Here is a 14,847-nt window from a genome sequence, read left to right on the forward strand (position 1 = left end):
CACCATAGGCAAACATGCCAAATTATGGTAGTCCGATGGCAATGTTAGTAGTGATGTAGTAGCCGGATGATGTGTGTAAATGCATCGAGCGTAGCTGCATGAATTGATATGGATTTGAGATATGATAATGAGGTGTCAAAGTCGGGCGGTAGATGTTCTAATAGCAGTGTCCATCTCAGAATTAAGTTGAAACCGCACCTGACCTTTCCTGGTAGCGAAGGTCGGGACCAGCCACCGCGCACGGCAGCCAGCGAAGGCCCCGACCCCACGGGCCACGGCCCTCCCCAAACCCAACCGCGGTTAACCCCGAACCCGATCGGTACCCAGGGTCAGGACGCCCCGCAGGCCGCAGCTCGCTCGCACCAACCCCACCCGCGTCCCGGTGAATCGCACCGGCTCTCCCCGTATATGTATGAAGCTGCTGCCCCCTCCGCCCGCCTCCCCCTGCTGCTCCTCAGATCCCTCCTCCCACCACCGTCGTCTCCCTCCGCCGCCCCAGCTTCGCCGCGTCGCCTTCCCTCCAGCCGCCTCGCGGCCCTTCGCCGGACTGCTCCGCGTCGCCCGTGTGCGGTGCTCGTCGTCGCCATCGTCCACCGCGGGCAGGGGCAGGGGCAGCGTCGCGCGGTTCCAGCGCAGGATGGCCGCCTCAGGTGCGTGCGTGCGTCCGGTGATCCGGAACGGCCCGTGTTGGCGTCGCGCTCGCCGATGCCGTCCACTGGCGTCTCACTTGTTTGAAATCGGAATTCACGAGGCCTGTATAGTTACTCGCATAGGCGTCTTCCGCCGCACGGAGATTTGTGATTCCGGGGATGCGGGGTTGCTTTCCAGTCGATCTGGGGCTGTCGATGAGTAGATTTAGTTTTCTTTTCTTCTAAGGATTACTAGTTGTTAGGCCTGTGGCGTGCTGTCGAGTGGATTTGATCCATCGGCCAGGTCAGCAGATTCGAATGGATTCAGTCTGTTCAGGCAGGTGGCCTCGTGCTGCTGGAGTAGCGCGATGCGATTCTCTCCAGCGGAGAAGACGTACGTCCTCTTATTAGTGGGTGTAGATTCGGGTACTTTATTCGAGACAGATGTGTTCTGCCCTTTTCCTTGCCTCTGTGCTTTCTTTGGTTTGAACTTTGAAGTAGTCAAGTACACCTCCTGTTGGGTGTGGATAGTCGTGCCAGTGCTAGCTATTCGTTATCTGCCACCATTTTGCCCTGGAAGATGTCTGCCAGTGCAGGTGCACTTGGATACTGCAGAAACACTACGAGAAGGGTCAATTACTAGAGAAGCCAGATCAAGCATGGGGGTGGAGAGATGCCGTGGCAGGACTACGGCCTTGCGGGTGGACTTGTGGGGAATGTTTGGAGGAAGCAGAGGCGGAGGAGAAAAAAAGCAGCCAGGCACGCGTAGAAACAGAGTATTGGGAGGGGATGGAAACAAGAGAGGAGGGGGAGGTTGAGAGCCACACCCTGCTGCTGCGGGGCGCGTGCCTGCCTGCGCCAGCGCAGGGGACGGGGAGCAGCGACCGGAGAGGAGAGGAAGCTGGCGGATCCTCACTGCAGTTGACGGCCGCAGCTAAAGGTCCAGAGAGGAGAGAGAGAGAGCTCTTCATGTCAAGTGTGGACTGTGTTCCCTTTCCCGCTTGAGAGCTCTGCTCCTCCTTGACGTCCATGGCGTCTGATATGGCCCAGGGCGGTGCCTGACTGACGCTCCAGACGCCTCAAACCTCTGCTGTCAGAGGGTGCCTTAGGGACACCTTAAAAAACAACGATCTTATGTGTATGTGCTTATGCACTGTACATGAATCTCAATCCTGGTCTTGTAGGGATATGTCAGAGTTACGAAAATGTGAGTAATTTTAAACAATCCACCAACTTGAGGACCTACTCAATTGACTTGGGAGTCATTTGTTCATATCCCCCCGCCCCAATTTTTAAGCGGCTTGTACAAGGAAAATGGAGACACACCTTTACCAATTTATGACGTGTCTTGTTCGACCAAGCAACTAATGCGGTAGTACCGTTTCATTAATGCATTACACTTCATTTATGCCAATTACTCATCTTGTTGCTTGTCTTTCCATGCAGGTACTGAGCATGCCTACAGCAATATTTTGACCAGCCTCCCTAAGCCCGAGGGTGGTGAATACGGGAAATTCTACAGCCTTCCTGCACTAAATGATCCAAGGATCGGTAATTGTTCTGCTTGCTTTTGAAACTTTCTGTGCTTTCACTTTCTTCTTTGCAGTTTACAATCTTATTTGGCTTGCGCCTGTTCTGTTGAGTCTAATTCTTGCATCATCCTAGACTCAGGACAACTGTAACATGTGCAAGTCAACTCTGCATTCAGTCACTTCCCTTTGACTAGTTAGCATTGCTGTTTGAAAATGATTTGCTTCATATCATAACTCTTCTTTACAAAGCTATAATTTACTTGCACACAGAATATATTATGCATGATAACATGTCAATTGCTGTGTGCCCCCCTAAACCTACATCGATTGTGTGTAGTTTAAGCAGTTGCAAATCTATAGTTGGAACATTACTCATGCATATTAAAATTTGTCAGTGTTGTTATCAGACTGACGTACTTTTTTCCCCATTGTATATCAGATAAGCTGCCCTACTCTATCCGTATTCTTCTGGAGTCAGCTATCCGTAACTGTGATGGCTTCCAAGTTACCAAGAATGATGTCGAGAAAATCATTGACTGGGAGAACACATCTCCGAAGCTGGCTGAGATACCTTTCAAACCAGCACGAGTTCTGCTCCAGGTTTTGAACTGAAACATTGACAGGAAATCTCACGGTTTCGACGTGCCTTGTGCTTATGATTGGTTTTAATTTACTCTCTAGGACTTCACTGGAGTCCCAGCAGTTGTAGATCTTGCAGCTATGCGTGATGCGTTGGCTAAGTTGGGCAGTGATGCGAACAAGATCAATCCATTGGTACACCTTATCTCCTTGTCAACTGAAAAACTTGATCAGCTTGTTCTGAGCCATCTTTATTTTTTTATAGAAAAAATATTTTGAGTAACAACCCATCTAGATTTATTCTTTCTGATATACATATTTTCATTTGGATCATTTGGATTGCAGGTTCCGGTGGATCTTGTTATTGACCACTCGGTGCAGGTGGATGTAGCAAGGTCGTCCAATGCATTGCAGTCGAACATGGAGCTGGAATTTACCCGCAACAGAGAAAGATTTGGTTTTCTTAAATGGGGCTCAACTGCTTTCCAAAACATGCTGGTTGTCCCCCCAGGTTCTGGTATTGTTCACCAGGTAGGTAAACGTGCTGGGTCAAAGGAATTTTTCCATTGTCAACATGTACCTGAACAAACTCTTTATCTTCATTTTTTCATATTTGTGTCCATATTCCAGGTCAATCTCGAGTATCTTGGCAGAGTTGTTTTCAACACAGATGGCATCATGTACCCTGACAGCGTTGTTGGCACTGATTCACACACCACTATGATTGATGGTTTGGGTGTTGCTGGCTGGGGAGTTGGTGGTATTGAAGCAGAGGCTACAATGCTTGGGCAGGTAAATCTGCAGTGGAGCTCTGCCAACCTCAATAATAGTTATTAAGATCTTGTGATGAGAGGGGAAAATGCACTAATGACGATCTCTTTGCAACACAACTATGTCCTAACATCCTTTTCTTGTACCTATATCACAGTGCCCTGCTTTTCCTTAAAACAGTCTACTTCACTATAATATGGTAATTTGTTTGTGCAACTTGTCTTCACTTGGAACTTATTGAGTGTTTGGCTTGTGGAATCGGATGGTAATGGTCAAGTACAAAACACATCTAGCCCACTTGTTCTGTTTGCACGTTTATGGAATGAACTGGGTTGGTTCGTCACGACCTCACCCCTCATAAGCATAAAATTAGTGGAAAGTGAGGGATTGAGGCATCCCACCAAAACATATGGGATTATCACATGATAGACCAATCCATCCTGTATGATATGGTGGTCCCTGAAGCCAAAAATCCTATAAGTTCAGCAGCATAACCTGATAAATGCTCACTGTTTTTTTAATCACCTTTTGATGTACCTCCAGTTAACCAATATGTTATTTCCTTCTACAGCCGATGAGCATGGTGTTGCCTGGTGTGGTTGGGTTCAAGTTGACTGGAAAGCTAAGGAATGGTGTCACTGCTACCGACCTTGTTCTTACTGTTACCCAAATGCTAAGGAAGCATGGTGTTGTTGGCAAATTTGTCGAATTCCATGGTAAGTATCCATTTTGCACTATAGGATGCATGATGTCTTGATATAATTTGTTTGTTTGTTTCTTATTGGTTTTTTTTCCTTTCGTTTGTTTCTATTCAGGTGAAGGTATGGGCAAACTGTCTTTGGCTGACAGGGCCACAATTGCTAACATGTCACCCGAATATGGAGCTACCATGGGCTTCTTCCCTGTAGACCATGTGACATTAGATTATCTCAGATTGACTGGCCGAAGCGATGAAACTGTAGGTTCCACTATCGACAAACTCTTTTACCCATTCCATAACTTCGATATTTTGATAATGATTATCAAGTACTCTTTGATAGCCAAAATAAGCATGAACTATGTGTTATGTTAAAACAGTAAGCAAATAGTGACAGTTCTTCATCGCATTGGTGATGTTTTGTGGTGGCAAATAATCCCCGTGTTTTCCCAAATGGGGCGTTGATGTTTTTTATTTATTCCCCACCACACCACCACAATATAGAAGTTGTGTGTGGGTGATATGAATTCAGTGTGTTCCATGTGCAATTCTTTTGTTTGAACATGAAACTTTAGCTACATATAAGAACTCTGTACTCTTAAAGAGCTATAATTTGAGAAAACTTATACCTAAAAGCTTTATGTTTTACTCTTAACTGTTGTAATAAGCAGTCAACATATTACAGCTGCCTTTCTATGCCCCACAGGGGTGAGGTATATTGCTCATGCTAGGGCTATTGAGGTGGAATATTGCTCATGCAGTAGCTTCCAAGTTTCTGAAAGTTATAGTGCTATTGCTATCCTGGCCATTATTTTCTTATTGCCATCATTGCAGTTGTTTGTGATATTGGTTGAACTGGATGACATAATCTAATGAGCTGCATCTTTCTCTAGACTGAATCTTACATTTTTGATTTAGGTGTCAATGATCGAAGCATATCTACGAGCTAATAATATGTTTGTGGACTATAATGAGGTATGCCTTTTCTTAAGTTACGGTGCTTGAATTTAAGTTATTTGTTTTTCACAAATAGACATATTTGCATTCATGATGACAGCCTCAATTAGAAAGAGTTTACTCTTCGTATCTTGCGCTGGACCTTGATGAGGTAGAGCCTTGCATTTCTGGCCCGAAGAGGTATGACTATTAGTTTTGTAGTTGAATAAGTGTTCTGCTGATTGGGATGTGCATTACGATTTATGAAGTATTATTTGGTTTACAACTGTAGGCCGCATGACCGTGTCACTTTGAAGGACATGAAATCAGATTGGCATGCTTGCCTGGACAACAAAGTTGGTTTCAAGGTAAGCTGTTATCTGTGTATCTTATACCTTTTGCATTGGAATTTGCAATGTTGACATTGTTCATAATACACGCACAAAATGTCAGGGCTTTGCGGTGCCGAAGGAACAACAGGATAAGGTTGTGAAATTTGACTTTAATGGACAACCTGCTGAACTGAAGCATGGCAGTGTTGTTATAGCAGCAATTACTAGTTGCACAAACACATCAAACCCCAGCGTTATGCTTGGTGCTGCCCTTGTCGCAAAGAAAGCTTGCGAATTGGGTCTCGAGGTCTTTTTCTTCCCTAATGTGCTCAGATTTTGCTGTACTTCCTGCGTTTCTCTGCTTTCTGCTGACTGTGGAGTAATACTAATCTTCAGGTCAAACCATGGGTAAAGACAAGCCTTGCCCCTGGATCTGGGGTTGTCACTAAATACTTGCTAAAGAGGTATCTTGTTGTCATTGACTAATTTTAATGTCATATCCAGTGGCATGTTTGAATAAATTTTGGTGGTTTTTTATCACGCAGTGGCCTTCAAGAATACTTCAACAAGCAAGGATTCCATCTTGTTGGATATGGGTGTACCACTTGCATTGGCAATTCTGGTGAACTCCATGAATCTGTATCAGCTGCCATTACAGAAAATGGTATGTCTAGGATGCATCGCATTGGATATTTTTAGCTAGCTGCAAGGAATTTGTGTCGTCAATTTACCGTTTGCTTTTTGCTGCCTAGATGTTGTTGCTGCTGCTGTGTTGTCGGGCAACCGTAACTTTGAGGGGCGTGTGCACCCTTTGACTCGGGCCAATTACCTTGCTTCACCACCTCTGGTTGTTGCATATGCACTTGCTGGCACTGTAAGTCCATGAATTTGGTGATCACATAACTTTGATCAAAGGGCTAGCGTGGTCAATTATTTGTATTCTTTTTGTGCATGTTACAATTTGTACTTTTCAGGTTGACATTGATTTTGAGAAGGAACCCATTGGAGTTGGAAAGGATGGCAAGGAAGTTTTCTTCAGGGATATATGGCCCACAACTGAAGAAATCGCAGAGGTATATATATACTTCAGTATACCTTCATCCTTTTGTGTGTAAAATCATTACCTGTTGTTGTCATGCTGCCTGCCGCACTACATCGGATGTCGTTTCTACCCTACACATTTCTTTTGTAAATGAACTTAAATGGTACTACTCAACAAACAGGTTGTACAATCCAGTGTGCTGCCTGACATGTTCAAGAGCACATACGAGGCCATCACAAAAGGCAACCCAATGTGGAACCAGCTTCCTGTCCCAGAAGCATCGCTCTACTCATGGGATTCAAACTCAACTTACATCCACGAGCCCCCCTACTTCAAGGACATGACCATGTCCCCGCCTGGCCCACACGCGGTGAAGAACGCCTACTGCTTGCTCAACTTTGGAGACAGCATTACCACGGATCATATTTCACCCGCAGGCAGCATCCACAGGGACAGTCCTGCTGCCAAGTATTTGCTTGAGCGTGGCGTGGACCGGAAAGACTTCAACTCGTATGGTAGCCGGCGCGGTAACGATGAGGTGATGGCAAGAGGAACATTTGCAAACATCAGGATTGTGAACAAGTTTTTGGGTGGAGAGGTTGGGCCCAAGACTATTCATGTGCCCACAGGGGAGAAGCTCTCTGTTTTCGATGCAGCCACGGTACGTTGCTGCTAGTTGTATGTGAATAAATTAATATTGCACATTTATCTGTACCTTAGTTTAATATGTATGTTGGTGTAATATTGCAGAAATACAAGTCTGAAGGTCATGATACGATCATTCTTGCTGGCGCCGAGTATGGGAGTGGCAGCTCTCGTGATTGGGCCGCCAAGGGACCAATGCTTCTCGTAAGTTGCAGATTTAGTGACTTATATTTCAGTCCTCAATACATATTTGGGCAATAACAGCATCTAAAGTAAGTGTGCATGTGCTGTTATTTTCAGGGTGTGAAAGCGGTGATTTCCAAGAGCTTTGAGCGGATCCACCGAAGCAACTTGGTCGGGATGGGGATCATCCCGCTGTGCTTCAAAGCCGGCGAGGATGCCGACTCACTCGGCCTTACTGGACATGAGCGCTACACCATCAACCTTCCCACCGATGTCAGTGAGATCCGCCCTGGCCAGGATGTGACCATCACCACGGACAACGATAAATCCTTCACTTGCATACTTCGCTTTGACACAGAGGTATATATCAAAAGCTTGTTGGATCTTTGCTATCAGTCCTACAGTTTTGTATGAATTGTGTTAGTTAGGAGCTTCTCCGTTGGGTACTTGGGTTGACACATTCTTTGTGGTTGCAGGTGGAGTTGGCCTACTACAACCATGGAGGCATCCTGCCCTATGTAATCCGCAACATGGCAGCAGCTCAGAACTAGGCGAAGGCGCACACACCCTTTCCGCCAACGATGGCGGCATGCCAATCTTGTTAGTGCCACCATCAACGTCGAGCGTTCACTCTTAATTTTGTGGCCTTATGAATAAACCGAAAATAAAGCCGGCATTTCCATACCTGGCGTGGGCGCAAGTTGATTTGTGGGTGTTTGGTTGTGGTTATGAAACCGTGTGGTCATTCTGAACAGACATCCAATTGTGGAGGATTAAAATCGTAGAGTCTGGTGTACATTGCTTTGTGCCAAAAACATATATAAACTGATAGCAATCTGGAGTTCTTTTTTAACCTTTACCTCACCAATCTACTGCCTGCCTTTACATACCTGTAGTGACCTTTATATTTACTAAGGTTGCCAACTGCTTTGGCACGGATGCATGCACTTCCGGTTTCTTTTCTTCGTTTTGTCCCTTGCTTTATTTTCGTCCTTCCTGATGTTTTTAGATAGATTTAACTCAGAAATTTTAAATCACATATTCTGATATAGTCATTGGCCAGATTGTGCGATCTCCTTTACCATTTCTTCGAATCGTTAACATATAGCCTGAGGAGTTGAGGTTTCACGCTTTCGTGATTTTTTTACCTTTTGTTTTTGTTTTTTCCTAGACTTTTTATTTTATTTTATCCCCCCCCCCCAACACACACCTTTTCTAACACATGAACAGCCTGCGTTGTTTTAATTAGCTCACAAAGAGCAAGGGAAGAGCAGTGTGTTAGAAGTCAAAACGATCTGAACACCTTATAGATCTCCAGCAGAACAAATTGCTCACCAAAAGATAAAGACCATAACCTATCTTGTGCACAGAGATAGTGACGTGTTTAAAAGGTACACCCTCCGATGGAAAAAAAGTGTAGTGGCTTTATTTCAGTATTTTTTAAGGGAAATGCTATTGCTCAACCGGCGGATCATTGTACGCCCTCTGACCTCCGTGGCTGTTAGATTTGATTTGGATCGAACGACTCACAAACAATCTCTATCCTAGTACAGGTCTTGCAACTGACCCCTTGACCTCATCCGTTGCAGATCGAGAATGTGCGAGGGAGGCCACCGGCGACGATTGCTGGAGGATGCCTCTTCTCCTTTCCTCCTTTTCCTCTTCAACCATTCCTCTTTCCACATCCATGTGCCCGGACGCTTGCAACCAGCAGCCAAGCCAAGGACCGCCGCTTGTAGGTCATCGTCGCTGAGCGCATCCATGCCGGATTTCCGCCCCCAAACCCAAACGCCTCCCTGTCGATCGATCGATGGATCTGGTTAGATCCACCATGCGGGTGTAGAGTGCCATCAATCTCGTCTCCATCCTGTCACCAGCGATGCTGGCAGCAGCCACATCACCGCATGGTACGTCCGCATCCACTCCACGCTCGGCCCTGCGTCTCTGTTCGCAACATCACCTCGAAGGCAAGTTTCTGCAACAAAGGCGTTGTTGCGCAACGGCAACAGCGAACGAAGACGGTGCTAGTGTGCGGCGTGGCTGGAGATGTTATAACTTTTGTAACAAGAGTCTTGTTGTAAAAAATTAGATGCGGCACGAGATGTTGTTACAATTTTTGTAACAAGGGTCTTGTTGTAGAAAATAAGAGAATAAGAGGTTTTGCAACATGAGTCTTGTTGAGAAGAGAAGTTTTTTTTTGAAAGTACGCCAAAGATGTACCTTAATTTTATAGAAGAGAAGAGCATGGGTCAATGTACAAGAAGATCAAGGATGGAAGCGAGCTTCCATCAAGGATGCGCACCCTAGCACACCCTACACGCCAGCCTATGCCTACACTCTCACAAAACTGCCATAACCTCCTCCTCCCAAGCCTGCCAACCTTCACTCTTTAAGCTCCGCAATGATGGCAAGCGACAGATCTGACACAGTCTTCTGCTGGTTGGTCCGATGAAACACTCTGGTGTTGCGTTGCTTCCATAAAGCCCAAGTGGCCGCAATGATCACCGTGTCGAAACCACGCTTAAAACCCTTCCTGAAGTGAGCCCTCCTAGTCAGCCACCAGTCCAGCAAACTATCCTCCGGCTCCGGAATGTTGCCTTGCAAGCTCAGCGCCTCAAAGATGTTATGCCAGACTTCCCTAGTGTAGACGCACTGTACAAGTATGTGTTTCGCGTTGTCCTCATCTTGAAGGCACGTGTAGCAAGTAGACGGGGCATCCTGAAGGCCACGCATTGTTCTTCTGTTTAACGTCCAAATCCGATGTTGCACTGCCAACCACACAAAGATTTTGCATTTCAGAAGAGCCCAACTTTTCCATATGCAAGTGGCGTATGGAACCCTCTCAGCACCTAGGCAAAGCCTACAGTAGGTGGACTTAGCAGTGTATGTGCTAGACGGATCCGCCGGCCATGAGAAAGAATCTTCTCTGGCCGGGTCTCGATTGATCGTGTTGATCGCTAGGTTAAGATGCAAGAGCTGCATATGGCCTCCAAAGTTGACTTCGCCGGTAATATCAAGCAGCCGGCTCCCGTCCGTCCTCTAATCCTTCCTCGACAGTGTGGCGGTTGATCGTTCGCGTGTCCACCAATGCATGAATGTAAGGTGCAATATCCTTGACCGCGAAGCCATGAACCCACCTATCTCTCCAAAACAGAACTTTGTTGCCCACCCCTACCGAAATGTGCACCAAACTGTCGAAGACCGCACGTGCCTCTCTGTCCACAACCATGGGTAGTCCTTGCCACGACCTCTCTGGGTCCGTCCGCCTCAACCACTCCCACCCGACTCTCAGGGCCAAGCCTTGCAACTGAAGGTTATGAACTCCCAATCCACCTAGCCATGTGGGTTTGCAAACCGAGTTCCAAGCAACCAAGCACTGGCCGCCATTCACTTTGTCTTTGCCAGCCCAGAAGAAAGAACGCATCCATTGATCAATCTCTTCAAACACCCAAGCTGGAGCCTCCGTGACCATGAAGTGATGAATAGGTTTGGCCGCGATCACGGACTTAAAAACACGAGTCGTCCTGGGCGGTGCAACAGCCCCCTTTGCCAGGCCGGGGCAGACTTCTTAGCTTGGTTGAGAATGGGCTGCCATTCCACCCTCGATAGCTGTCTAATTGCCAGTTGAAGTCCAAGGTATTTGCAAGGAAAGCTGCCCAGGCGGCAATGAAGAAGAGACTCGACCCGATCCTGGATCTTATTGCAGAAAATTAGAGAAGAGAAGGTTTTGCAACAAGAGTCTTATTGAAAACATAAAGAAGAATATAGACAGTGGGACGGCTCGCAAGGGGACATATATTTAAAAAAAGGTATTGATAAATCTCAGTCGACTGAGACTTATGATGCTATAGGATCTTACGTGAAGATCCGTGCATTTTTTGTTTTTCCTTTTTCTTTATTGCATGTTATACTATTTGACTTAGACTTGGTTAAGTCTCAGTCCAGTGAGACCTTTAAAAAGATCGGCCAGCCGGCACGTATGCCCCATGTTTTAAGACCCAAAAAAATTGAGTTGCAAAGTGCAAGATTTAATCCATGCATGCATGCCATATGATTTCCGATTACATACCTTATCTAAACAGAGCCATGAATCACCCTATTTCCTCTGTTAATCATTTTCTGCAATTCTCCACTCAGAGGGGTAAGAGCAATGCTAGTATTATTGGAGGGGTAAACACACAAAGCTCCATCTAGTTTTGTTCATGGCGCTATATTCTTTCCCATCCGGGGATCGACCGAGAGTTCGTCGCACTCTATGAATTCCGCACCAGAATCAATGGCTGTCAGTCCTTTGACGATCTGCGCACACCGACGGTTCACACTCGGAACGCTTCCTTGAGGTCACCGTCGTCGCCGGCGCCGGCGTCCCCCTGAACCAGCTGCTTGCTCTCGCCGGCCCACGCGCTGATCCGTTCGTTCGCCTGCGCCGCCTCGTCCTCCCAGTCCGTGTTCCAGATCACGGCGAGCAGGACCGCCGTCTGCAGCGCCGTCCCGCACAGCATCCCCGCCCAGATGCCCTGGGGCCCGAGCCGGAGGAGGTAGCCGAGGCAGAACCCCAGGGGCAACCCGAAGGCGTAGTAACAGCCCAGGTTGATGTACGCCACCAGCGCCTGCCACCCGCCGCCGATGGCCACCCCGGAGATCACCGGCTGCACGCTGTTGAGCACCATGGTGACCGCCAGCAGGTAGGCCACCTTCCCCACGGCGACCTGCATGGCCCGGTCGCCCGTGAAGAGCGCCGCGAAGCTGTTGCGGTAGGCCAGGATGAGCGCCATGGCGAGCAGGCCGATGAGCAGGGACTGGGCGATGACCGACGCCACGGCGTGCTTCGCCGCCCGCGGACGGCCGGAGCCCAGCTCGTTGGACACGCGCACGCTGATGGCCGCGTTCAGCCCGATGAACAGCATCGCCTCCCACCCGTTGAGGTTCATGCAGATGGACACGGAGCCCACGGCGATCTCCGCGTCGTCGAGGTGGCCCGTGAGGACCACGAGCACCATCATGTACCAGACCTCCAGGCAGAGCATCACGGCGGAGGCCAGCGAGAGCTTGGCGAACGCCCACAGCCCCTCGAACGCCTTCCACGACAGGCCGTCCCACCCGCCGCCGTCCCCGCACCATCGCACCACGTACACCACCTGCGCCACGGCGATGCCCCACGAGGTGACGTCGTAGGCCGCGGCGGCGCCGGCGAGCCCCCACCCGAGGCGCGACACGAAGAGGTACAGCATGGCGACGTGCGCGGCGAGCGCGGCGAGGCTGATCCAGGCCAGCACCATCACCTTGCTCTGCGCCTGCAGGAACTTCTGCGTGGGGAAGGTGAGCGCGAGGGAGAACATCTGCGGGAGGATGCGGAGCGTGAAGTCGCCCGCGGCGTCGGCGATGGCGTCGTCCTGGCCGAGCGCGCGCAGGATGGGCGTGGCGAAGACGTAGAGCGGGGAGAGCAGGACGGCCGAGACGGCGAGGATGATCCACGACCGCTGCATGTACACGCCGAGCGCGCCCAGCTGGCCGGCCCCGTACGCCTGCCCGCAGAGCGTCTCCAGCGCGCTGCCCATGCCGAGGAGGAAGCCGAAGGAGAAGTTGGAGACGACGGAGAGGCCGACGGCGGCGGCGGAGAGCTGCAGGTTGCCGAGGCGGCCGGCGAAGAGCTGCGTGGCGGAGTTGACGCCGTAGAGGCAGAGGATGTTGAAGGTGATGGGGGCCGCGATGACCCACAGCCGCTCCGCCTCCCGCACAAACGCCTGCCGCGCCTCCGCGTAGCTCCTCGGCGCCGCCGCGTCCTCCTCCGCGACCACGGACGGCCTCTTCACCAGCAGCGGCGCCTCCATGAGGACCACGACCGACTGACCAACAGACTCTGCTCGACTCAGACGACGTACGACTGAACTGAGATGAGCAGCTAGGTAGCTAGCTAGCTCCCCGGCCGTCACCTCAGCTACTAGTCGGGTCGAGACGTACGAGATCGATCGGTCTGGCCGCCATTGTCCAGGGCCAGCGCTCTCGATATATATACAGGCGGGCGGCCGAGGTAGGTGAGAACGGTGAGGTGAGGTATCGAAGTGGGTTTTTGGTTGCGATCGATGGCAGCTAGCAGCTGCTGCAGCAGCACAGTGCGTCGACCGGGCATGGCGGAAACTAGCGAGGGCGGGCGAGACGCGGGAGGTCGTCGTACGCGACGCATCCGCTGCATGTGGATTCCGGCGCAGGAGGTTGACGGAAGGGACGAACCGACTATAGCTTTGTTTGTCACAAAGGCATGGCTCATGTGAGTGATCAGATCGTAGAAACAAGAGTTGGTAAGGCAGGTAGAGGAGCATGGAAGTGACGCGGATTATGTCTCTTTCTCTCGAGTCGTGACCATGTCCTCCCCCGTAAAAATGCTAAGTCACTGTCACGCCGTAAGAGCATCTTCAACGGCCGCCCAAGACGCAGCGCGCCGATCGCCTGTTTTTGCGCGACACGTGGCGCTGGCTTCAGTGGCCGCTGTAAACTTTAGCGTGCCGTAGCTTCAACAGACGCTGCAAAAATGCAACGCGCGCGCTCTCGCACAAACAATATATGTACTCCGAACAATATAAAAAACATATGCATAGATAAAATAGATAAAAACGATATATAGATATTTCACAATGCGTACATGGTTCATCATAGCATAGATAGAAAAAAACGAGTCCAACACGATAAAAACTACTACAATACAACTAGATAAAACTACGGTGCAACTAGAACCTACTCCGAGTCGTCATCACCATTCTCGTTGGTGTCGTCCGAGGTAAAGAGCCACACGTCTTCCCAACGAGAATCGTCTGAGTCGAGAAACGACCCCCACCTGCGTTAACGAGATCGCACTGCGCCTCTGCGAGTGCATTCCGCCGACGCATGTCGGCCCGCTCCGCGTGGTGCCTTGCCGTCCTCTCTGCCCAGAAGGCGTTTTCGTCGACGACGTCCTGCGGGTAGCGCCAGCGCCACTCTGCCATGGCTCGCTCGTCCTCCTCGGCGATGAGGAGGCGGCGCTGCCGCCGACGGTGTTCCTCACGGTCCCGACGAGGCGGAGGGGCTACATCCTGCGCCTGTTCGCGCGTGAAGACGTCGTGAAAGTTCATCTGCGTGCGAGGCCTCTGGAGGCGCCATGCCGCCATGTTGTACGCGCGGGCGGCCTCGTGCGCAGTCTCGAACGTGCCGAGGCCGAGGGGACGTCACCGGACCGAATCTCCACGTAGAAGGCGCCGGAGGGGCGCTCGCGGACGCCGCGGTAGCGCGAAGATCCCCGGCGGCGCGGCGGCATGGTGGCGCAGTGATGGCGCGTCGGTGGCAGGGCGAGGAAGCGATAGAGGAAGCAGAGGAAGCGGGAGGAGTGTGCGTGGCAGTGTGGGTAGCGATGGGAGGCCGCGTGGCGAGCGCCGTAATTTATAGGCGCGCCGGAAGCGGTGCGCCAAATCTAGCGCGCGACCGCCCGCTTTCTCCCGAGCGCGCTAGTTTCCCGCCTCCGCTGGAGCGC

General features: G+C 50.0%; 2 protein-coding genes across 2 annotated transcripts; one reads left to right on the forward strand and one right to left on the reverse strand.

The window, feature by feature from the left end:
- The first annotated feature begins 426 nt into the window (after nucleotides 1-426).
- Nucleotides 427-8,214, forward strand: LOC119318579 (putative aconitate hydratase, cytoplasmic). Its single transcript, XM_037593160.1, has 20 exons — nucleotides 427-650; nucleotides 2,076-2,180; nucleotides 2,601-2,761; nucleotides 2,843-2,935; nucleotides 3,086-3,271; nucleotides 3,371-3,532; nucleotides 4,083-4,227; nucleotides 4,327-4,469; nucleotides 5,127-5,183; nucleotides 5,266-5,345; nucleotides 5,437-5,512; nucleotides 5,598-5,783; nucleotides 5,873-5,940; nucleotides 6,022-6,140; nucleotides 6,229-6,350; nucleotides 6,451-6,549; nucleotides 6,700-7,179; nucleotides 7,269-7,367; nucleotides 7,464-7,706; nucleotides 7,823-8,214. The coding sequence occupies exons 1-20, from the start codon at nucleotides 638-640 to the stop codon at nucleotides 7,895-7,897; spliced, it is 2,712 nt and encodes a 903-aa protein (XP_037449057.1). The 5' UTR covers nucleotides 427-637; the 3' UTR covers nucleotides 7,898-8,214.
- Nucleotides 8,215-11,353: 3,139 nt separating this feature from the next.
- LOC119318581 (protein DETOXIFICATION 35-like) lies at nucleotides 11,354-13,315 on the reverse strand. The gene has a single exon (XM_037593161.1). The coding sequence runs from the start codon at nucleotides 13,175-13,177 to the stop codon at nucleotides 11,663-11,665; it is 1,515 nt and encodes a 504-aa protein (XP_037449058.1). The 5' UTR covers nucleotides 13,178-13,315; the 3' UTR covers nucleotides 11,354-11,662.
- Nucleotides 13,316-14,847: the final 1,532 nt, after the last annotated feature.

Source organism: Triticum dicoccoides, chromosome 6A (assembly GCF_002162155.2).
Source record: "Triticum dicoccoides isolate Atlit2015 ecotype Zavitan chromosome 6A, WEW_v2.0, whole genome shotgun sequence".
NCBI classification, from domain to species: Eukaryota; Viridiplantae; Streptophyta; class Magnoliopsida; order Poales; family Poaceae; genus Triticum; species Triticum dicoccoides.

Bases quoted from the DNA above. Each gene is read 5' to 3' on its own strand.
- LOC119318579 (XM_037593160.1), top strand. The intron at 6,141-6,228 runs GTATGTCTAGGA...TTTGCTGCCTAG, and splicing joins AGCTGCCATTACAGAAAATG to ATGTTGTTGCTGCTGCTGTG. The intron at 7,180-7,268 runs GTACGTTGCTGC...GTAATATTGCAG, and splicing joins CTGTTTTCGATGCAGCCACG to AAATACAAGTCTGAAGGTCA.
- LOC119318581 (XM_037593161.1), bottom strand. From the start codon at position 13,177: ATGGAGGCGCCGCTGCTGGTGAAGAGGCCGTCCGTGGTCGCGGAGGAG.